Here is an 18741-nt window from a genome sequence, read left to right as displayed (position 1 = left end):
TGCAATAAGCAATCCTAAAAGAAGTTAATACATATATCAGCGCAACATTGGCATCTGCACTTTAATGTTAGATGCATGATTAATGATGTATGATCATCAACGAATTAATGGCAAAAGTGCAATATGTATACCATACACTGAATGCACACATGACTATGACATTGATGCATTCAAAGAATTAGCAAATACATCAGCAGTGAGCATGGTGCTCTCCTGGGCTAATGTAATCAAAATGAAAATGTACAACACGTGACAGAAGAATAATGAGATGATATACATATATATATAATATATATATATATATATGTGTGTGTGTTTGTGTGTGTATATGTATATGTATATCATCATCATCATCTTCATCAACCACCTTTTTCCTATTTTCTACATGGGGGTGGGGTGTCATATCAACTGTCACTATCTCACTAGATTCAATGCCACTCTCCTACCTTTTTCAGCACTCATGCCTGACAGTCACAGATCTTCTCTTACACAATCAATCCACCTTTTTGCTGGATGCCCTTGTTTCCTCTTGCCTTCTTCCTGTCTGTCCCAAAACATCTTCACCAGATTGTCTTCTGATTTTCTACACATGAACCACCATAATCTGTCTTCTGTGACCTTTTCTGAAAATTGAGCTGTATTGGCTTCTGCTCTTATGTCCTCATTTCTTCTTCTATCCCACAGTGTGCATTCTACCACCCATCTAAGGCACATTTCCATCACCTCTAGCTTCCTCAACTGCTCTTCCTTTACTGCCCATGTTTCTATATAATAAAGTAGTACTAGTTGTACTACTGTTTTGTGCACCTTACTTTCAGCTTCTTTGGTATTATTCTATCATACACCACACCTGACATCTATGCCACTTGGCTGCAGCCCCTCTGACTGTAGCTTTTACCTCCTCATTCAGACCTTCCTTCTCCTCAACCACTTCTCCCAGATACTTGAAGCTGTTCACTTTTCTAGTATCTTCCCTTCTATCTTATTTCTCAACTTCTTTTTATTTCCTTCATTTGCTGCCATTACAACTGTCTTATCTATACCCAGTTTAATTCCATGTGGTTCAGTTTTGCATTCCATTCCCCTATCCTTTATTGAAGTTCTTGCACATGCTCTGTCTGTAATGCCATATCAGCTGCATACAGCAACTCTGTTGACCTATCCCTCTAACCTGTTTGCTAATGTAATCCATCACCAGTATGAATAGCAGTGGTCTCACCGCTGAACCCTGATGCATACCTACTCCCACTGAGAACCCCTCTGTGAGACTGAACACTGTGTGTACTTGAGTCATTGGGACCTTGTGCATAGATTGCACTAATTTTATCAATGTATATATGTTTACAGGGCACAGCATAACAGTTATAAATAATGTGTGTGTGTGTGTGTGTGTGTGTGTGTGTGTGTCTTTCGGCTTTTCCCGGTTAGGGGTCGCCACAGCGGAACTCCGGTCCGCTAATGATTGGCAGTAGAGTTTTACATGCTGGCTTGCCGGGCCTAACGCACAACCTTCAACGAAGGAACGCCCATTCACGCATGTCGTCACACAGTAGACGCTTTAACTGAGAATCGAACGGACAACGTCTAACTGTGAGGCGACAACGCTACCGCAGCACCACCACTGCAGTCATAATGTGTAGGTGTTTTATAAAGAAGAGATGATGAGCTAAAACTTGGTAGAAGAATCTTAGGTAAATATCTTTAGACTTTATTAAACGAACAGGTTGAGGAAGAAAGTGACTGAAAGAATGAGGTGGTGTGTATGACACTGAAGTAAGAAGGTAAAGAAAAAATGTAGGGAGAGTAAGAATTAGGAGTTACAAGGACAACATTACTCAACATTTTGAGCCTGCTAGGTCTGTCAGGATGCAAAGTGTAATGTTGCAGGGATGGTAACAGTGAAGAGGAAACAAGTAAATACATACAGGAGTAAGTTTAGGTAGAAGTTTTAGAAAAAGGAGGTTAAATTTGAAGGCTGTGGGACTGTGGTCTGTAAGTATGGGTGAAAGGATTTGTTTTTTAGAGATCAGAGAGGAGCAGTTGGTGATAAGTAAATCAGGTTGGAAATGTTTTGGAGTATAGCTTGGGTCAAGTTGGTTCAGAAATGAATTGGAAGCTATAGCTGGTAGTAGGTAGGTGGGAGAGTTTCATTTCTTAAGGGGTAATCAAAATAGATAGTTTGCTGGTATAGTAAGGAGGAGAAAGAGGCTGAGACATTGCACAGCGGGGCTGGGAAAGAGGATGCAGGAAGGAAAATATTAGGTGTTGGTACAACTTGGGTGTACTACAGAGCTGTTTTCTTGACATGAAACATATAATAGTGTATCAGGGGGTTGTAGGGATTTAGGAAGTATATGTTTGTACATTTGAAAAGAGTAACATATATTTAGAACAAAATAAGCTTCTCTGTCCAGATTTCTCATATTGCCTATATATCTAAATGTTCTTTTGTTTCCAGTACTCTGTGTCACATTTCTACACTGTGCTCAGCTCACTCATTCCTCCCTGACTATGGAAACAATGATATCATTTTCATATCTTTGCTCAACCAAATATATTATTTTCATAAAACAATACTGAAAAAATATAAAACAAAAAACTACATGGGCTGCCACCAAGCCATGTTTATTCCCCTAACACCTCTGCAGAAGCCTTTCAGGGAGGATTAAAAAGACAAACAAACATCAGCTATAAATACACATACAAAAAGGAAATTATGTTCCATTAAGATAATTGATATAAATTAATTAACCATTTGAAAATATTTTCCATTTACATCCTTTATTTAAAGCATTAGGAATTAAAAGTTCTGAATTTTAAAATAAAAACATTTTTATATTGCAAGTATGTTTTCCAAGTACCTCCACAGATAACACTCCAGTTCACCTGCTCTAATACACAAACTATAAAACCATGAAATTCACCCCTGTTCCTTTCTGAAACGTTTCACTAGTGGACTAGTTCCTTTTCTCATTCTTAGTATTTCTAAGGTGTTCCTTTATTCTTACAGAAAAATACCTCTGTTTCATCTATATAAAATGAATTACAAGGGCAACTGATGGCATAAATGATAGCCCCTATAGTATAAGTATAGTCACCCCTAATGTCCAATTTCACATGACGTGTTTCTCCAAAACCATTCTGCACAAAAGGAGAGACAGTACAACTACCTCAAGGGACTGGCCCTTGTAGTATAGCCATCTCAATGGCTATATTAACTTTTGCCACTGAAAATAACTATGACATAAAAAATTACCAATATTTTTTCTTTTAAAAATGAAATGGGGGAGCTCCAATATTAATGTTTTAATAACAAAGTAATTTCTCAAAATATTCCAATTAATTTTAACACTATGAGCAATTTCATTAGATAACACATTGAATTGTGAGATAACATAGACCTGTTTCATATCACAATTAAAATTTATTTTTCTTGATCCACCAAAATATTTCAAATAATTTCCCTACAATAAAATATAGCATGACACAGTTGCAATCTGCCAATATGCCTTATATACATCAGTGCTAGGATAACTTCTACGTAAAAACATATTAATCAACTTTTGAGATTCCTATGAAAATCATTTCTGTAAGTACAAAGAATTTCACTCTTGGGGAGTAAAAATATAAGATGTTCAGGATGAAAACTGGAACCATATAAATAATCTAGAGAACAAACAGATTTACAAAATATTTTAGATGAAATCAACTGACAAGGAACACCACAAAGGATGATATCCAAATAGTCAACCACTGACGAGTGGAAAATGGCAGTAAAGGATAAACCAAACCTATTATTATCCAATTCCCGCACAGATGACATAGAATATATCATATCACCTTTACAAATAAAAATTAAATTATTAATGTAATGAAAATAGCAAACAATATGCTGAAAAAATTATTAGAATAAATGTATTCATTTTCAAAAAGCCCAATAAATAAATGAGTATAATTGGAGCAAAAAGAGATCCCAAGTTTTCCCTTTAAGCTGACAAAACTTCATCACATATAAAGTAATTATTACTCAAAAATGCATTCATTCACATAAAATATGTTTTTGGGGACTCCATCAAAAATAAAATATACCAAACCTATGTTCACTATTAACATCTAGACTTATCATCACTGTCAGCCAATATATATTGTCTCCCATGCTATTCCAGGCATTTTTTGTAACAAATGCATAGTGTCCATAATATACGAAGGCAAATTATTAACAGCCTTATTTAAATGTGCACTGGTCATTTGAGCCAAATTCTGAAATATAGTACCAACACCAGAAACAAGGGGTCTTCGGGGGGGGTACACAAACTTGTGTATATTAGGAAAACAGGAAAATGAACTCAATCACGGATGACAAGGCAACCGGAAGCTGAGCTAGAACAGGGAATAACTAATTATTTCAAAATTCCTTATCTGCTGCTGGAAGAATCTATATTTAAATAAGCATTCACTGACACACTAACAGTGATTAGAACATTCCAATGAATCCAAAGGCTTATAAATTTCCAGGGCGTGTCCAGTGACATCTGGTTCACTTCATGTCAAATCATGCAAAAATCTGTTGCCATATGAACAAAGCCTTGCTATGTGTGCACACTTTTACTCTGTGAGTAATCACCTGTACTCATAACAAAGTATCCACTGCCTGCAGATGTGAGAGTTGCTAATCTTGACTAATGCCTAACATGAGAGAATTCAACGACAAGTGTGTAAAGGCACAGAGCTGTCAATCATGATGTAAATCAGCATGGACATTAAAAAACAAATCTTTCTGCTAACAAGATTCCAAATGAATATGTTGAAAATATAGGTACAGTCATAGACTTATGAACTAGGAGCCAGATCCATCTAATACAATAATGTCACTGTGGTATGACCATCTCTTCACAAGAGCAACAATTCTGATAATTGTTCCAATACCTTCTGTTGTAAGTAGCAATCAGTATTGTATTTTCTGGGGTCTCCTAGCAGTTGCTAGAAAAGTAATTACTAGAAAATGGAAATCTGATTCATTTCCATTATTTAGTGATTTCATAGAATTAGTCACTATTCTATGTAACAATGGAAAAGAAATAAAGAAGTGTAGATGTGAAATGGTATTACAAAACCTTATATTGGCAGACTGGAGATGTTAATAGTTAAATATAATGAAAACTAACTTTAAGGTTCATTTTTCATGATTTGAAAAATATCTATTGTTATATAAAAAAGTTGAATCTTCCTTCATCCTTCTTATGTACATATTGTAAATATGTTAAAATTAATAAAATTATTTGAAAAAAAGCTGTTGCCCTATATATGCTGACTTTTTTTCATTTTATTTCTCATTTGTTAACAGGGCAAACACAACGGGCACAAAATTTCCATGGACCACTGTTAAATGACTTACTCAGAGCCACACAAAAGGCAAATGGAGGCTGGAAGAATAATATTCTGGATTACAGAATAAAACTTTTTAGGAGCTCATATCCTTAATCCTTTGCATTAACTACAACAGAAAACATTTGTAAAACTTAAACTGCATTTATTTGTTACAAAATGTCAAAGCACAAAAATCTTAACAACAGTGCGTATCTCATTCTGAAACTGTTTCTTTTGTGCACTATGATCCAGAGAATTACATGTTTTTCATGAGATTAAACGTGTTTACTAAAGAAAAAAAAAGAAAATGCAAGAGAAAATAAATATCTGAATAACCAGAGTACACCCCCATATTTTTACTCGCATTGAATTTTTCCATGCAGTCAAAGCATTCCAAGGTATTATATACATCACTTAACATTGTACATTTTTATTGAACTATATGCTATGTGTGCACTCAGATTTTTGGAGTAATTTGCATACTTACGCCAAAATACTGTAGTTGGTCGGTCGAGAGCTGGGTGCTCAACAGTGCAGCTGTAAATATCTCCCTCGTCTGGAATGAAATTCAGGTATGAAAACCTTTGAAATGCAAATATCTTTTCAGGATAGAAATCTGTTGTTGTGATCCCTTCTTCCAGTGGACTTCCATTCTTTGACCAGCTGACATTAAGGACAGTTGGGAAGAAGCCACCTGCGTGACATATGAGAGTGCTGGGTTTCCCAACTTCCACAGGCCGTGAGGGGTATATTTTCACTTCTGGTGGCACTGAAATATTGAATGAAGAAGTCAGAATAGGCTGCCATCTTCTTTAAACATCATCATTACAATAAATAATGTCTACAAAGAACATAGTAAAAAAAAATTAGGAAAACAGTACACTTCTGAATGAAACACTGTGCTGATATGTAAATATTTGATGGCATTTCTGAATTATTCTGCTGGTGTATATGTAGAACAACTTTATTTTCAACAAATCAAGATACACTTTTCTGTTACAGCTCTTATGTTGCAATAGGTGAAATAATGGTAGCATGATGTTTCTGATAGATTTCAGAAAAGTACGGAAAAAAAAGGAGGCAAAGTATTCAATTTGTGTTTGATGAAAAATGACAGTTGTGACATTTATAGACTTTTGAAAACATGAATACTGGAAGTTTAGGACCATAATATTTATAGATAAATAGGGAAAACTTCAGCAAAAGACTGAAAAAAAGTCATCTACTCAAATGTACTTCTGAATTTTTAATTAAAAAATAAGGAAGTTCAGACTGCAGAATTCTTCACAATGCTTTGAAAACTATCCTTACAACTTAATATACATTCAGCATAGTGACATGACAAGTCTTTTTGATCAATAATAATCATTGCGTATGTCTTTTCAACTTCCCTTTTATGCTTCAGAACACATTTAGAATTAAGTGAACCATTCAAGACTGCGTGAACACTTGTTTTAACCTCACTTGCCATTTTACTTCTTTTAAATTCCAATTAATCTTTATTTTCTTTGTAATTTACCCATAAATAATCAATAACATGGAATATAAATTTCCTGGACATCTTACATTCCTCTGTGTATTATATGAGGCATTAACTTCACTTTTGGTTTTAATAGCATGTTTATGCTTATAAATATTATTCCTCAACTTTCTAATAGTCTTACCTATATAAAATGACTCACAGCTGGTACATACTCAGGTATAAACTATAAATTCAGAATTATAATCAAAATATCATGCCACTTCATAAGACGCTTGTATGGAACTACAATAAAAACCTGGACAGTCTACTATAAACTTAGACAACCTTTTAAAATGATGAGAGCCGCTACAGTGAGTCCTGAAACCTGGAGACTCAATGGCCAAAAGATCTGACTTTTATATATTAAGTCCAAGATGCCATTTCTGAGAATACTCCCTTTCACTGAGGTATGGTGATCTTGGATTTGGTATATATATATATATATATATATATATATATATATATATATATATATATAAGTTTAGGGGGCTACAGTGGGGCTTGCCCCCTGCCACAAACAGAAGTTCAGTTTTTTCGGCACTCAGCATTGCAAGTGCTGACATCTTCAGTAGTGAGCCATAAACTTACAGTAAGAACATGATAAATATAAGTTAACTTTTGATTGCTAAAAGCATTATTATATTCATCATTAACACCCTTTTCTAAATTGTTCTGCAAACATCAATCAACCTTTCTTTTTAATGACCTTTGGTGCCTTTCCCACAAACTGAATCACATCTTGGCTACCTGTCACAATACTACAGCTATTTGTTAAAATGTCCTTAGTCTTAAAACTATACACTGAAAACACCAGTGACATGGCAAAAGACCAATCTGTTCTTCTTTGGTGATGTCTGTTTTCTTCCAAACTTCCTCATCTTAAACATTTCTAATAGCTCCTTCTGTCAATTTTTTTGGGATATCCTGTTTACAACAAACTCATCTGTAGCCCTTTAACCATATCATCTAATTCTCCATTCTCTTTTGTCAGGTATTTTAACCTAACACCAGTGACGTCTGACTGTTATTTTTGAAGTAACTCACATGCATAATTGTGTAATACAAAACTGCATTGCTATCCGTATTTTTATAACAAATAACTGTATTCAAGCAGCTAGACTTGTGTAGTGCTAAACTGCATTAGTAACTATATTAATATAACTGATGTCCATATTCAAACAGTCAGCCTCTAAATTCTTATTAACCACTGCATCTAAAAATACAATACTGTATACATCTTTGTTACCCATTTTAATAGTGTCAGCTTTCTAGCTGGCTGTACTAATAGAGAGCAATAATATCGCTATGATAACTGCAGTGCTGCTGTTAGAGTAATATTATTCTCTGCTGCGGAGCTGTTTTTTTATATACATCAAAATCTGCTTCCACTATGGATGCACAAAACTGAATGCGATAAGAATCAGAATCTGTGAGCTGGATTCAGTGAAAAAAAGCAAAAAAAAAAAAATATGTTCAAAGTATTTGTTGCAGGGGGCAATCCTCCTGCACCCTGAATGCAATGGGGGAGGGGGCAAGCCCCCCACTACCCTAACTTATATATACTAGCTCCATTGTTGCAGTACCTTGAAGAAGGAGCATATTTCCCCGAAAAGAGTAGCAGTGCTGGCAGAACTCTCCAAAACTGATTTCCTGTGGAAGAGCTGGGATCGTCAGTGGGTTGAACCTCAGGCAGCTGAAGCTCAAGATTTCAATCTTTGTGCACCCACAGGTAACCCTCATAACCCTTTTTTTTTGTCCTTGTCTCAGTGGTAGATCACATAGATGGTTTTATTCAGGTGCATAATACCCTGCCGAACCAATGTGTTGTGCTTATATATACATGAAGGCCAACACAATGATGATGATGAAGAAGCAATGGATGGGTCTCAGGTTTAAAATCAGATGGAATATTAAAGTTAAAAGGTTATATTTATTAGATTAATTGTAAAATATTGCCACTGGGGGTTACTCAGCAAGTTTAAATATACTTTTATCATATCACTTTCTCACAAGAAAAGATAATGAAATTGATTAGATTTGTTCCAGAGGTGAATTAGCAATTTGAGCAGGACAACTTATTTTCAAGTGCAGAAAAAGATCAATATTGGCTTAAATCTGAGAAATAACAATTTTCATATTGATAGGTTGATGGCTTAGTTATATAAGTTACAGATCAAGGCCATAAAACATTATCAGCCTAAGTTCACTAAAGGAAGAGAAGCATTGCAAACATGACTGATTTAAGTACTTTTTTCTGATTTAGAAACTGATAAATATGTAAACATAAGAACCATCTCATGACATAAAAGGAAGCTTTATATCATAATACAAAGGTGACTGTATGCACACATATTATACATTTCGCTTTTGGAAAGAGCTTCACAGTTTCAGTAGAATACATTGTGGAGTCCCATAGGCAGTGCATTGGAAATATGATATAAACCTGTTTAAAGCTTATTACATTAAAAATGTTAGCAAATGACACATTGGTCCAGAGGCTGAATTATTTACTGGACCTAATTCCACAGGGTGAGAAAGTGGGAATGAAAGACTGACAAAGGACTGGTTGTTTATTTCTTGTAAAGGGATAGGGTCTTATCTTGGCTTCAACCACCCGCAGGGAAGCTAGAAAGAAATGCTGGCATGTCTGTATGATACTGGCAATGACAAGATATCTTTTTAGAGGGGTCAGATTGGAAAATGTGGATGCATTTTCAAGAGTCATAGAGAAAAGGAAAAGTGGTTTGGTATTGCATAAATGCTTGCTATTGTAGTTTGGTAGCTGTAGGCAGTTGCCATCACTTAGCCTTTCTTCTAGACAGAATGAATAAAGTATGAGCACTTATAGGATCCCCAGAGGTGACTGAGTTCTTTAGAAAACCAACTTGTTGAAAAAGGTAAACCAATTAGATGAAAGGTCTAGTGAGAAGCAATCACCAGGGAAAACAAATAGAAAAGCATTATACTGTTTACCTCTACTCATATTTTGCATATAAGGCATGAAAAGATGATTATGGTTTGGGAAAGCAGTCATTCCTGCAGAATCCAAATAAGTAGGGGACAGCTGCCAGATAGCTGATGGGTGCACAGTAAGGATTCATACAGGTATGAGAAAACATGACAACTGACCACTTTCACTTAACTTCAAAGGACAATATCTAAATACTGGCAATGAGTTTCTTTATTTGTGATACAAGACATAATTACTGGCAGATTATGCAGGCACTTACATACCAGATTAAGCAATTAGCATTGTTGGTCTGGATATCCCCACGGTCTCAGTTTTTGAGATGCAGTCAGAAGGTGGATGACGCAATGCATTAATTCTAGTTATGCAGGCAGAAGGTGAAAAAAGTCAGACAGTATGCTGACAAGGACTTTGTTTTGTTATTCAACAAAACTGCGCCTTTTTTAAACACAAGGACAGTTTTGTGTGAATGACTAACAATGGAAGGCTACACAAACATCATATACTTTGGGGGGGGGGGTGTCTGTCACAGGACAAAGACTGAAAGGCATAACTGCTAAAAAGAACAAATTGAAGCACAATTGACCACATATGTTTTAGTCCTTATTTGGCTAAAAGAAAGGCTAACAGATGGAGTGTAGTATCATGCTGTACAAAGAGCTGGTTAACATGGACTGAACAGAGGAAGGCTTACTAAATGATGCAGTCTTGAGTTTGACTTAATCAGTAATACATCAGTAGATATGGGTGGATAATTTTGCAGCTGAAATATCAAGGGTAGTGACTATATATTTGGTAAATATCGATGGTGCAAGGGGTAGCATTTCTATTTAGGACAGCTGCAAGCTGCTATTTGCTGCTGGCAAGAGCATGTTCATGTCCCTTGCTAACTATTAACCACACCTTGTGTACAAAAGGAATATTTAGTTGCCTGAATTTCATGACAGTTTGCCAAGGTAAGGTTCACTAACACTTTGGCTTTTTGAAATGGTTGTCTTTATGATAAGCTACCCAAGGTGGAGGCTGTCAGAAAATCTGTTGTCTTGCAGAAGGTGATATGTAATTTCTGGGGTTGAATAAAGTTACCATACCTTTTCAGAAATAGGTTCCTTAATGAGGGGGAGGATATTACTTAAAAGAGAGGTTCATATTTTCTGAAAGAGGAGGGAGACATTGGGGAGGACTGTATTTTCATTTTAGTGGATACAGGTTGAACGGAGGTAGAAGTATATGGTCTGGGAGTAAAACTGTATTTTTTATACTGTTGACCCCCCCTCCCCATTAGTCTGAGTGGGGGGAAGGGGGTTGTGGAGACAGACCTTCTTCCGTGCTGCCTCGCCTCGTGACAGAAATACTAAGTTCTTATACAGTGTTTCTAGATATGTATGACAGTAGCATTACCAAAAGTATTGTCTTATTTGTAGGTTAGCCAAGTTCAGTACTACTAGCAACATATATATTTGACTGGTGTTGGTGAAAATGTTCCCAGTGAGTTTATATGACCACATAGCACAACTGGTTCAGATTAAGAGGTAAGGAAAAAGCCTTGATAGGTTGGAGACTTATTACTGTGGTGAGGATAGATGTCAGGATTTTTTTTTTTAGGGGGAGAGGGTTTCTAAACTACTGTGAATGTGTTTTAGGTGAAGAAGGTTTTTGAACTCCTGTGAAGGATCGCATGATGAGCTCACTGTACCACTGAAGGTTTAGTGGCTAATGATACATTTATAGATGAGATAATAGTTTAGTGGTTAATGGCACACTTATAGATTAGATAATAGATCATACTGACGACCTGCCACCATCACACAATATAAGGTACATAAGAATGCAAGCATGCAGAACCCTGTCCTGTATGTCACAAGGGGAATGTTGGATCATATAATAGGATCTTTACCTTCTTTGTTATGTGTTCACAGGTGGAAGTCGTAATGAGCAACATCTAGACATGGCTGAGGCTGAACAAGGTGCTGACATGCATGCCTGTGCAGAGCCTTGCAGTGATACAGAGATACCTGAGGATGTGGCACAGTCAGAGGACATGGCAACACTAATGTCTGTCCTCTGTGGATGGGGTGCAACACTTGACAGATGGTACACATATGGATGATGATAACAGGCCCCTGTGGATACAATGGTAGAGCAACTTTGTGTAACTGTGAGCCTCAGATGCCACAGATGTGGTGAAAATACCAACTTCAGAGGTAAATTCTGCTCATCAGTGGGCCTACTCAGCATAATCCAGCAATATAGTGCTACCTGATGCTGCCAAACATCCCAGCTGGCCTCTGAGGTGCAGGTGGCAGTAGCCATTCATCACTAGATGTGCAGGATTGGGATCCAGGGACAGTCTCCTGCCACACATTTTATAATGGAGCTGGCAAGTATGTCATGTGGCTCTTGGGATCCTGAAGTCCATTCATGTAATGACTTGGGAACTAAAAATTGAGAAGTGATGTTTTTGGTAAGTGATACTATGGCAAACAATACCAAAATAAGCAACACCCTATACAGAATTCTCAATGCTGACCTACCCAGACTGGCAGGTTGTCTGTGATCAGGGTAAGGCATATTCATGGGGTGGCTGCATACTTAGGCCATTGCAGAAGGCATGTTCCACAGCTGTGTCTAAAGCTGTCAGAGGCCCTGGTATCCCTCACAGTGATTCTGGTTGAGGTCCCACACTAACATGCCATCCCTGCCACAGGAGTTCTAGATTCCTGCACACTCTCAGAATCAAAGTGACAGAAGGCTGAGGTAAAAAAGTAACAGTGCCCATGTCAGGGAAGTTCTTAAAGTGAAGATGAGCAGCGCAAAGCATTTATAAGATAAAGTACACAATTGCTTCAATACAAGTCATAAGATATTGCTTTCAGCCATATTTGTGTATATACATTGCGCAAATTGTATGCCTTATTGGGTAGTCTATTTTTTCTACCACATATTATCATTCCTTACTGCTTTTTCACTTCGTATATCTGTTTTACTATACTTGTGCTGACCTTACTGCAACTTTTAAGTTCAATTACTTTGCCATATGTTCATTTTAAATGTGAACACTATGTAAATGATTGATGTTTCATGTATCAGTGTTTTTACTGCTTCTTTTTATGGGGTCCGGGTCATGCATGACAATGATCAGATTGATCATAAAGGATCTGATGATTAGTCCACTTTCCAGGATTAACAAACTGAAAATAAAGAAAAATAAAGAAATGAAGTGTGTCCTCTCTCTGTAGAAAAGTAATACCTGAAGATGGATAGAAAGTGGGCCCTTATTCATGTCATAGCAGGAGATAATAACTGACACCATTTAGCCTTCCAACAACCCCTTTCTTCTTTTTTTCCTCCTTCTCCCTCTTCTTCTACCCCTCTGCACTATTCTATTACCAATTATTCTTCCCTTGCCTTCCTCCCATAGGTTTCATATATACATATATGTATTTGTATCACACTAAGTTAGGCCTTTAATTACATATTAACCATGTTTCCTATAATCCGTATTGTATTGTATTGTGCCATGATACTACTGTTTGTACTTTAACCTTGTATAAATCTGCTGTTAGGATAATGTCATATCACTTTTATCTATTTCTGTATATTTGCTCATGTTAATTGCTTGTGTTATTTTTTTTTCTTTCCTCTTAAATTGTTGAATATTTGTGGAATTTTTTATGTAAGTTCTAAATATTTTTGGAAATTGTATGTAAGTTTCTGTTTTTAACCTGGAGCTTTTCTCCCCAGGCCTCCACTGAAAATGGGCTTACTCTGGTCCAGTGGACTTTCCCGGTAATAAAATGTCAGCAAATAAATAAAAATAAATAAATAAATCCCACCTCTACCATCCTGCCCTAGTGACAGTTGTCTCACATCTATTTCCTGTTTCCAGATTTGTACTCTTGTGTCCCATGACACCTACACACTTTTCAACTCATTTCCCCTACCTACTTTGCATGACAGTTTTGTCTACCCTATGTAAAAGAAAAATGCAGCTCATACTACCTTCCACCTGATGTGTACTTGAGTTATTGTCTGACACACAAGGAAATTAGACCATGCACTGACCAACAAAGCCTGATAGGAGCACTGCATGTATCGTGTTTACGGTTTTGCCTCATACACATCAAAGCCCAGACTTGTTGCCAACATTACTCATTAAGAAGGAGGCCTCTGAAGAGTGTGCTGACACAATGGCAACATCATTTATGGATTTACTGTATGGAATATGCCAGCTGTGCTTGTCTAGAATATCATTAATTAGTAATAATTTAACTTTATAATAATCTGGAAATGCTGTATTATTTTTATGGGGACGGAGGCTTATATTGTGGGTGGGGACAACAGCTAGATGATTAGATTGTACCTGGAAAGTAGAGACAAGTGGAATGGAACAGGATAGGGAGTTATTTATAAGGACAAGGTCAAAAAGATCAACACCCTTGATGGAAGCAGGGACAATTTGCACTAAGGAATTAGTATTCATACAGTCAATAAAAATCTGGAGGTATTTTTTTGAGGTTATATAAGTCTGCCAGTCAATAGTGTGAGGAGAAGTGTAATAAACTGGGAAAATATTACTTTTTCAAAAGGAAACTGCATAAGAAGACTCGTTATTGAAATGTTGGCACTTGAAATGCCAAGTGCAACAAAAGAAAACACAGCAGGAGTGAGCTTCAAAAATCTCTCTTCTCATTTAAACTTCTTTTTGCAGGGGACCAAGCCCCCCTGTACCCGCACCCCCCCCAATATATTTATGTGTATGTGTATATATATATATATATATATATATATATATATATATATATATATATATATATATATGGGTCTATATTATTTGAGTGAACACTTAATTAAGCGAATCACTATTTGTCGAACTGAGTTAAGCGAATGCTCGCTCAAGCAAATTTTTTCCCAGGGAAAAGACATTGTTGGCCATCATCGGGAATTTGCCCTTTTCCCCACTATAGTGCGATCTTGGAGTTGGTGTATTTAGTTAGGGGGTGTGGGGGTCAGCCCACCCCACAATAGGGGGTGTGGGGGCAAGGCCTCCCCACTTTGCAGAGTTTTAATTTTTGTTTTGTTTTGATCGATGGATGGGCAACTGTTTTTTTTCCCCTGGGAAATGTTTCATAACTGAGCTTTTGCTTAAGCGTTCACTCAAATGATGTAGACTCTATACACACACACACACACACACACACACACACACACACACACACACAGATATATATACATATATATATATATATATATATACACCAATTCTGAGATTGCCATACCTCAGAGAAAACCAATTCTGAGATTGCCATGCCTCAGAGAAAAGGGAATATTCTGAGAAGTGGCATCTCAGGCTTAATATATGTAAGTCTGTTCTTTCAGTCATTCAGTCTAAATATTTTGGGACTTGCTTTAGTGGGGTCACAACTTTTCAAATGGTTATTGCGTAAGAAGTGTGTAAGTATAAAAAGGAATAATTGTTTCATGGAATCATAAAATAATTGAATGTACATTGTAGCTGGGTCAAGTGACCATTTATACCTTGCCAGTACCTACCTTTAGACCTTGCCTCCTTTTTCAAGAAGTGATAGGCCAGTCATATTTAGAGAATTAATAAATATCCATCAGATTGTTTAATTCCCATTGTGTTTAATTGCTTGATTTGGAGAGGAAGTTTACTCCAGAAAAGGGGTAGGCACTGTGTGATAAATCTATCCCTCCACAATGATTTGCTTATTTGCTGAAGTTGGTTCAGATCTCTGGTTCTTCTGTTCATAGGACTGTTAGAGCTGTGGAGTAATAAGAGGTCATGGATTGTCTGATCCCTAATGGCCTGAAAAGCAAGGCCCAAGTTGCCCCTTAGGAGTCTGAAGGACACGAACAGTGGGACAAGCCCTTCAGCTTCTCTAGATAAGGTCCTCTGTTCCCATGATTTTTTTTTTTTGTCAGGAACCTTTTGGGGTGTCTTAAACTGCTAGATATGTTTGGTAAGATATTTTCCAAGAGGGGCATTTTGTTCTATGATGGACTTGATCATTACAAACAATAGTGGGATTAGGAGTTCTTTGTACCTAAATTAAATACCCTTTGCAATCAGCTATGATAGCTAGTGAGATTTCCTGACCACTGTTGCAACATCTTTATTTTGAAGTATGGTGTTTTCTATAATGTAAGCTAGGTGGATGCTTTGTTTGCCAAATGTACCAGTATTGCATTTTTAAACATTTAGTTCTAGCCTGGTTTCAACTAATCAGCTATTAACCCTTGTAAGTTCACTTTCTGGCTTCTGCATATCAAAAGGGAATTCAAGTATAACACCCATTTTACCAACCACCAGCAGACTTGGTTAACTAGAATTCATGATTTTTGGTTTGGAGATCAGAGAAGTATATGCCAAATACAAATGGAATCCTGTGGTTTACCTCTGGTTACTTTTTGTTCCCTGAGGACACAGCAGCCCTCTTCACAGTGTGGGTTCTGTCCCACAGCTGGTTTGCTGTTCATCTAATGACAAGGGGACTGACGGGAGTGTATTTGTTTGTTGATAATGTTAGCGTGTAGAATAGTATCAAATGCTTAGGCAAGGTCAAGGTATGCTGAATGGGCAGCATGACCAGTGCTCATGGCTTGCATTACCATCTCAAAAAATTACCAGATTTATTAGATAGGATTGACACTTATCACAGCCAAACTGTTGGGAGATCAAGATTTATGAAATTTTTTATGTCATAGTTTATTAGGTCTGTTATAACTTGTTCTATGGCCTTGCAGATGAGGCTGGTGAGGGTGAAGGGTTTGTAATTCCCGAAGTCTATGGTGAGGCCAACCTTGTGCAGAGGTGTCACAACTGCTGTACACCAAACCACAGGACAAAGGACACAGACATAGTCTTAGGCCAAATAATTTCAGGAGCTGGTTCACCAATGCATGTTTAGTGCTGTTCAGCAGGCATCCTGGTATGTATGTTTTTGTTTTGGAAAGCATTTTTAACAATTTTCTTTTGTGATGATGTGGGATTAGGTCTTTAGGTATAAGTGGGTTTGGTGTAGATGTCTTCCGGTGAAGTTAGCACTGAATTTGTTTGTCAGTATATTTTCAGTATCGACTGGATTAGAGTAGCTAATGCCATTTTGAATGATTTCAGAGCAATGTTAGATTTTGGATCTTATTTATGTATGCATAGAAGGATTTGTAATTAGCCTTGGCTTTTGATTCTAGCCTAATTTCATGGGAAGTGTCAGGTTTTCTGATGGTGTTTTTCAGTACCATGGATAACCTTTGATGTTAATCTTGATATGAGGGTCATTAGTGTTGCTATATATTCTAATGAGTTTTTTTCTATTATTGTATTGTTTATATATGTATGTGGGACACCACACTGATTTGCTCTTTCCTTTCACCTTTTGTTTAGGACTGACAGGATTATACAGTTTTCTAGGTGATCAGAGAATTTACCAGCATAATTACTAGCTGAGTAAATATTTTGGTGGTTACATTTATATTTGAACTTAGAGATGTCATCATAGAATTGTTGGAAATTTGTATTTTTGAGGTATTTGAATATTGTAAGATTTTACTTAGCTGGTTTAGGGATTCTGAAAGAGAAAGTTACCAGTATGTGGTCAGACTTGACTAAGGATTGGTACACCAGTGGGACAGTACATATTGGTGCCACATTTGTAAGAAGTATTAAGAAGACAATTTTGACTTCTAGTGGCCTCATTTACTGCTTGATTCAGGGAATTTAAGTTGAAGAAGTTAAGGAGTTTGGGCCATAGTCTACATTTGAGGTTTATGTCAAACAGTTTATTGATGGGCTATTAAAGTCTCACAGTATGATAAAGTTTTTGTATATGTTATATATGAAGTTCACCCAACGTACTTAAGAAGTGGGCATGGTTTTAGGGAGTCATGGGGGGGGGTCCTGTAACATGCTATGAACTGATAGTTGTTTTTATTTAGACTGAGTTGAATTTCATTAAGTTGGGTTTGTGGGTCTCTGGGAATCTGTCTTGAGAGAATATGATCTTTAACAAATATGGATACTCCACCACAGCTCTCAATCATAAGGTATGATAGGTGAAAAACCCTGGTATAGAGGGGGTGCTTTCTGCATTCTTAAACTGGGTGGCAGTACTAATACACACATGATTGTGCTCCAGGAGGGCTTCAGGGTCAGGCAATTTATTATTTTGACTTCTAGCATTGAGCAGCAAAACATTGATATTGTTTGGTGTTTTGTTTGTTAAATTTTTGGGGTTGGAAGATCCATTAGCTGGACTTTGCCTAAAAAAGGCACTATGGGGGCAATGTTTTACTATTGAAAGATTGAGATGTGGATACTCGACTAGCTCATTAATCTCAATGGACAATCAAAAAGTACAGTTGTGTACACTTACCATAAATGTAGATGTTCGAGTGTATTCACTGTTGCAGTCATCACTTGAGGGGTTATCCCTGCTGTGGTAGCCCTCGGTCGGCCCGAATACCAGAGTATAAGGTTTAGTGCATCAGCTGCTGTCACTCGCTGACTGATGTCAGGTAATCAGTGCTATAAAAGAAGGCCGCTGATGCCATTACATCAGTTTTTCTTGCCCTAACCCATCAGAAGGTCCCAAAAATAAAGGTGAAGTATACAGGGTGGCCAAATGCCACTGTTAAAACTTATGCCTGTGTGAAAAGAAGTAAGAAATGTGGGGGAAGGAGGGAGGGAAACCCAGACTGCAACAGTGAATACACTCGAACATCTACATTTATGGTAAGTGTACACAACTGTACTATGTTTTTCGTGTTTCACTGTTGCAGTCATCACTTGTGGGAGGATTCCCAAAGCTTAGGTAAGGGTGGTAGGCATGAGGAGGGTCCTAGGAATGGGACAGCATGCCCT

At 37.0% G+C, this 18741-nt stretch overlaps 1 protein-coding gene across 1 annotated transcript in view; it reads right to left on the bottom strand.

Moving 5' to 3' along the window:
• The window catches only part of LOC122810576, a 470053-nt gene that overhangs the window by 362565 nt on the left and 88747 nt on the right, over positions 1-18741 (bottom strand). The window contains exon 4 of the mRNA XM_044082155.1: positions 5855-6136. Within this exon, the coding sequence (XP_043938090.1) occupies positions 5855-6136 (282 nt within the window). The remainder of the gene's footprint in view (positions 1-5854; positions 6137-18741) is intronic.

The sequence above is a fragment of the Protopterus annectens genome, chromosome 9.part0 (genome assembly GCF_019279795.1).
Source record: "Protopterus annectens isolate FY-2018-M chromosome 9.part0, PAN1.0, whole genome shotgun sequence".
Taxonomy (NCBI): Eukaryota; Metazoa; Chordata; order Ceratodontiformes; family Protopteridae; genus Protopterus; species Protopterus annectens.
Note: the sequence above shows the minus strand (reverse complement) of the source record. Positions and strands in the feature narration are given on the sequence as shown.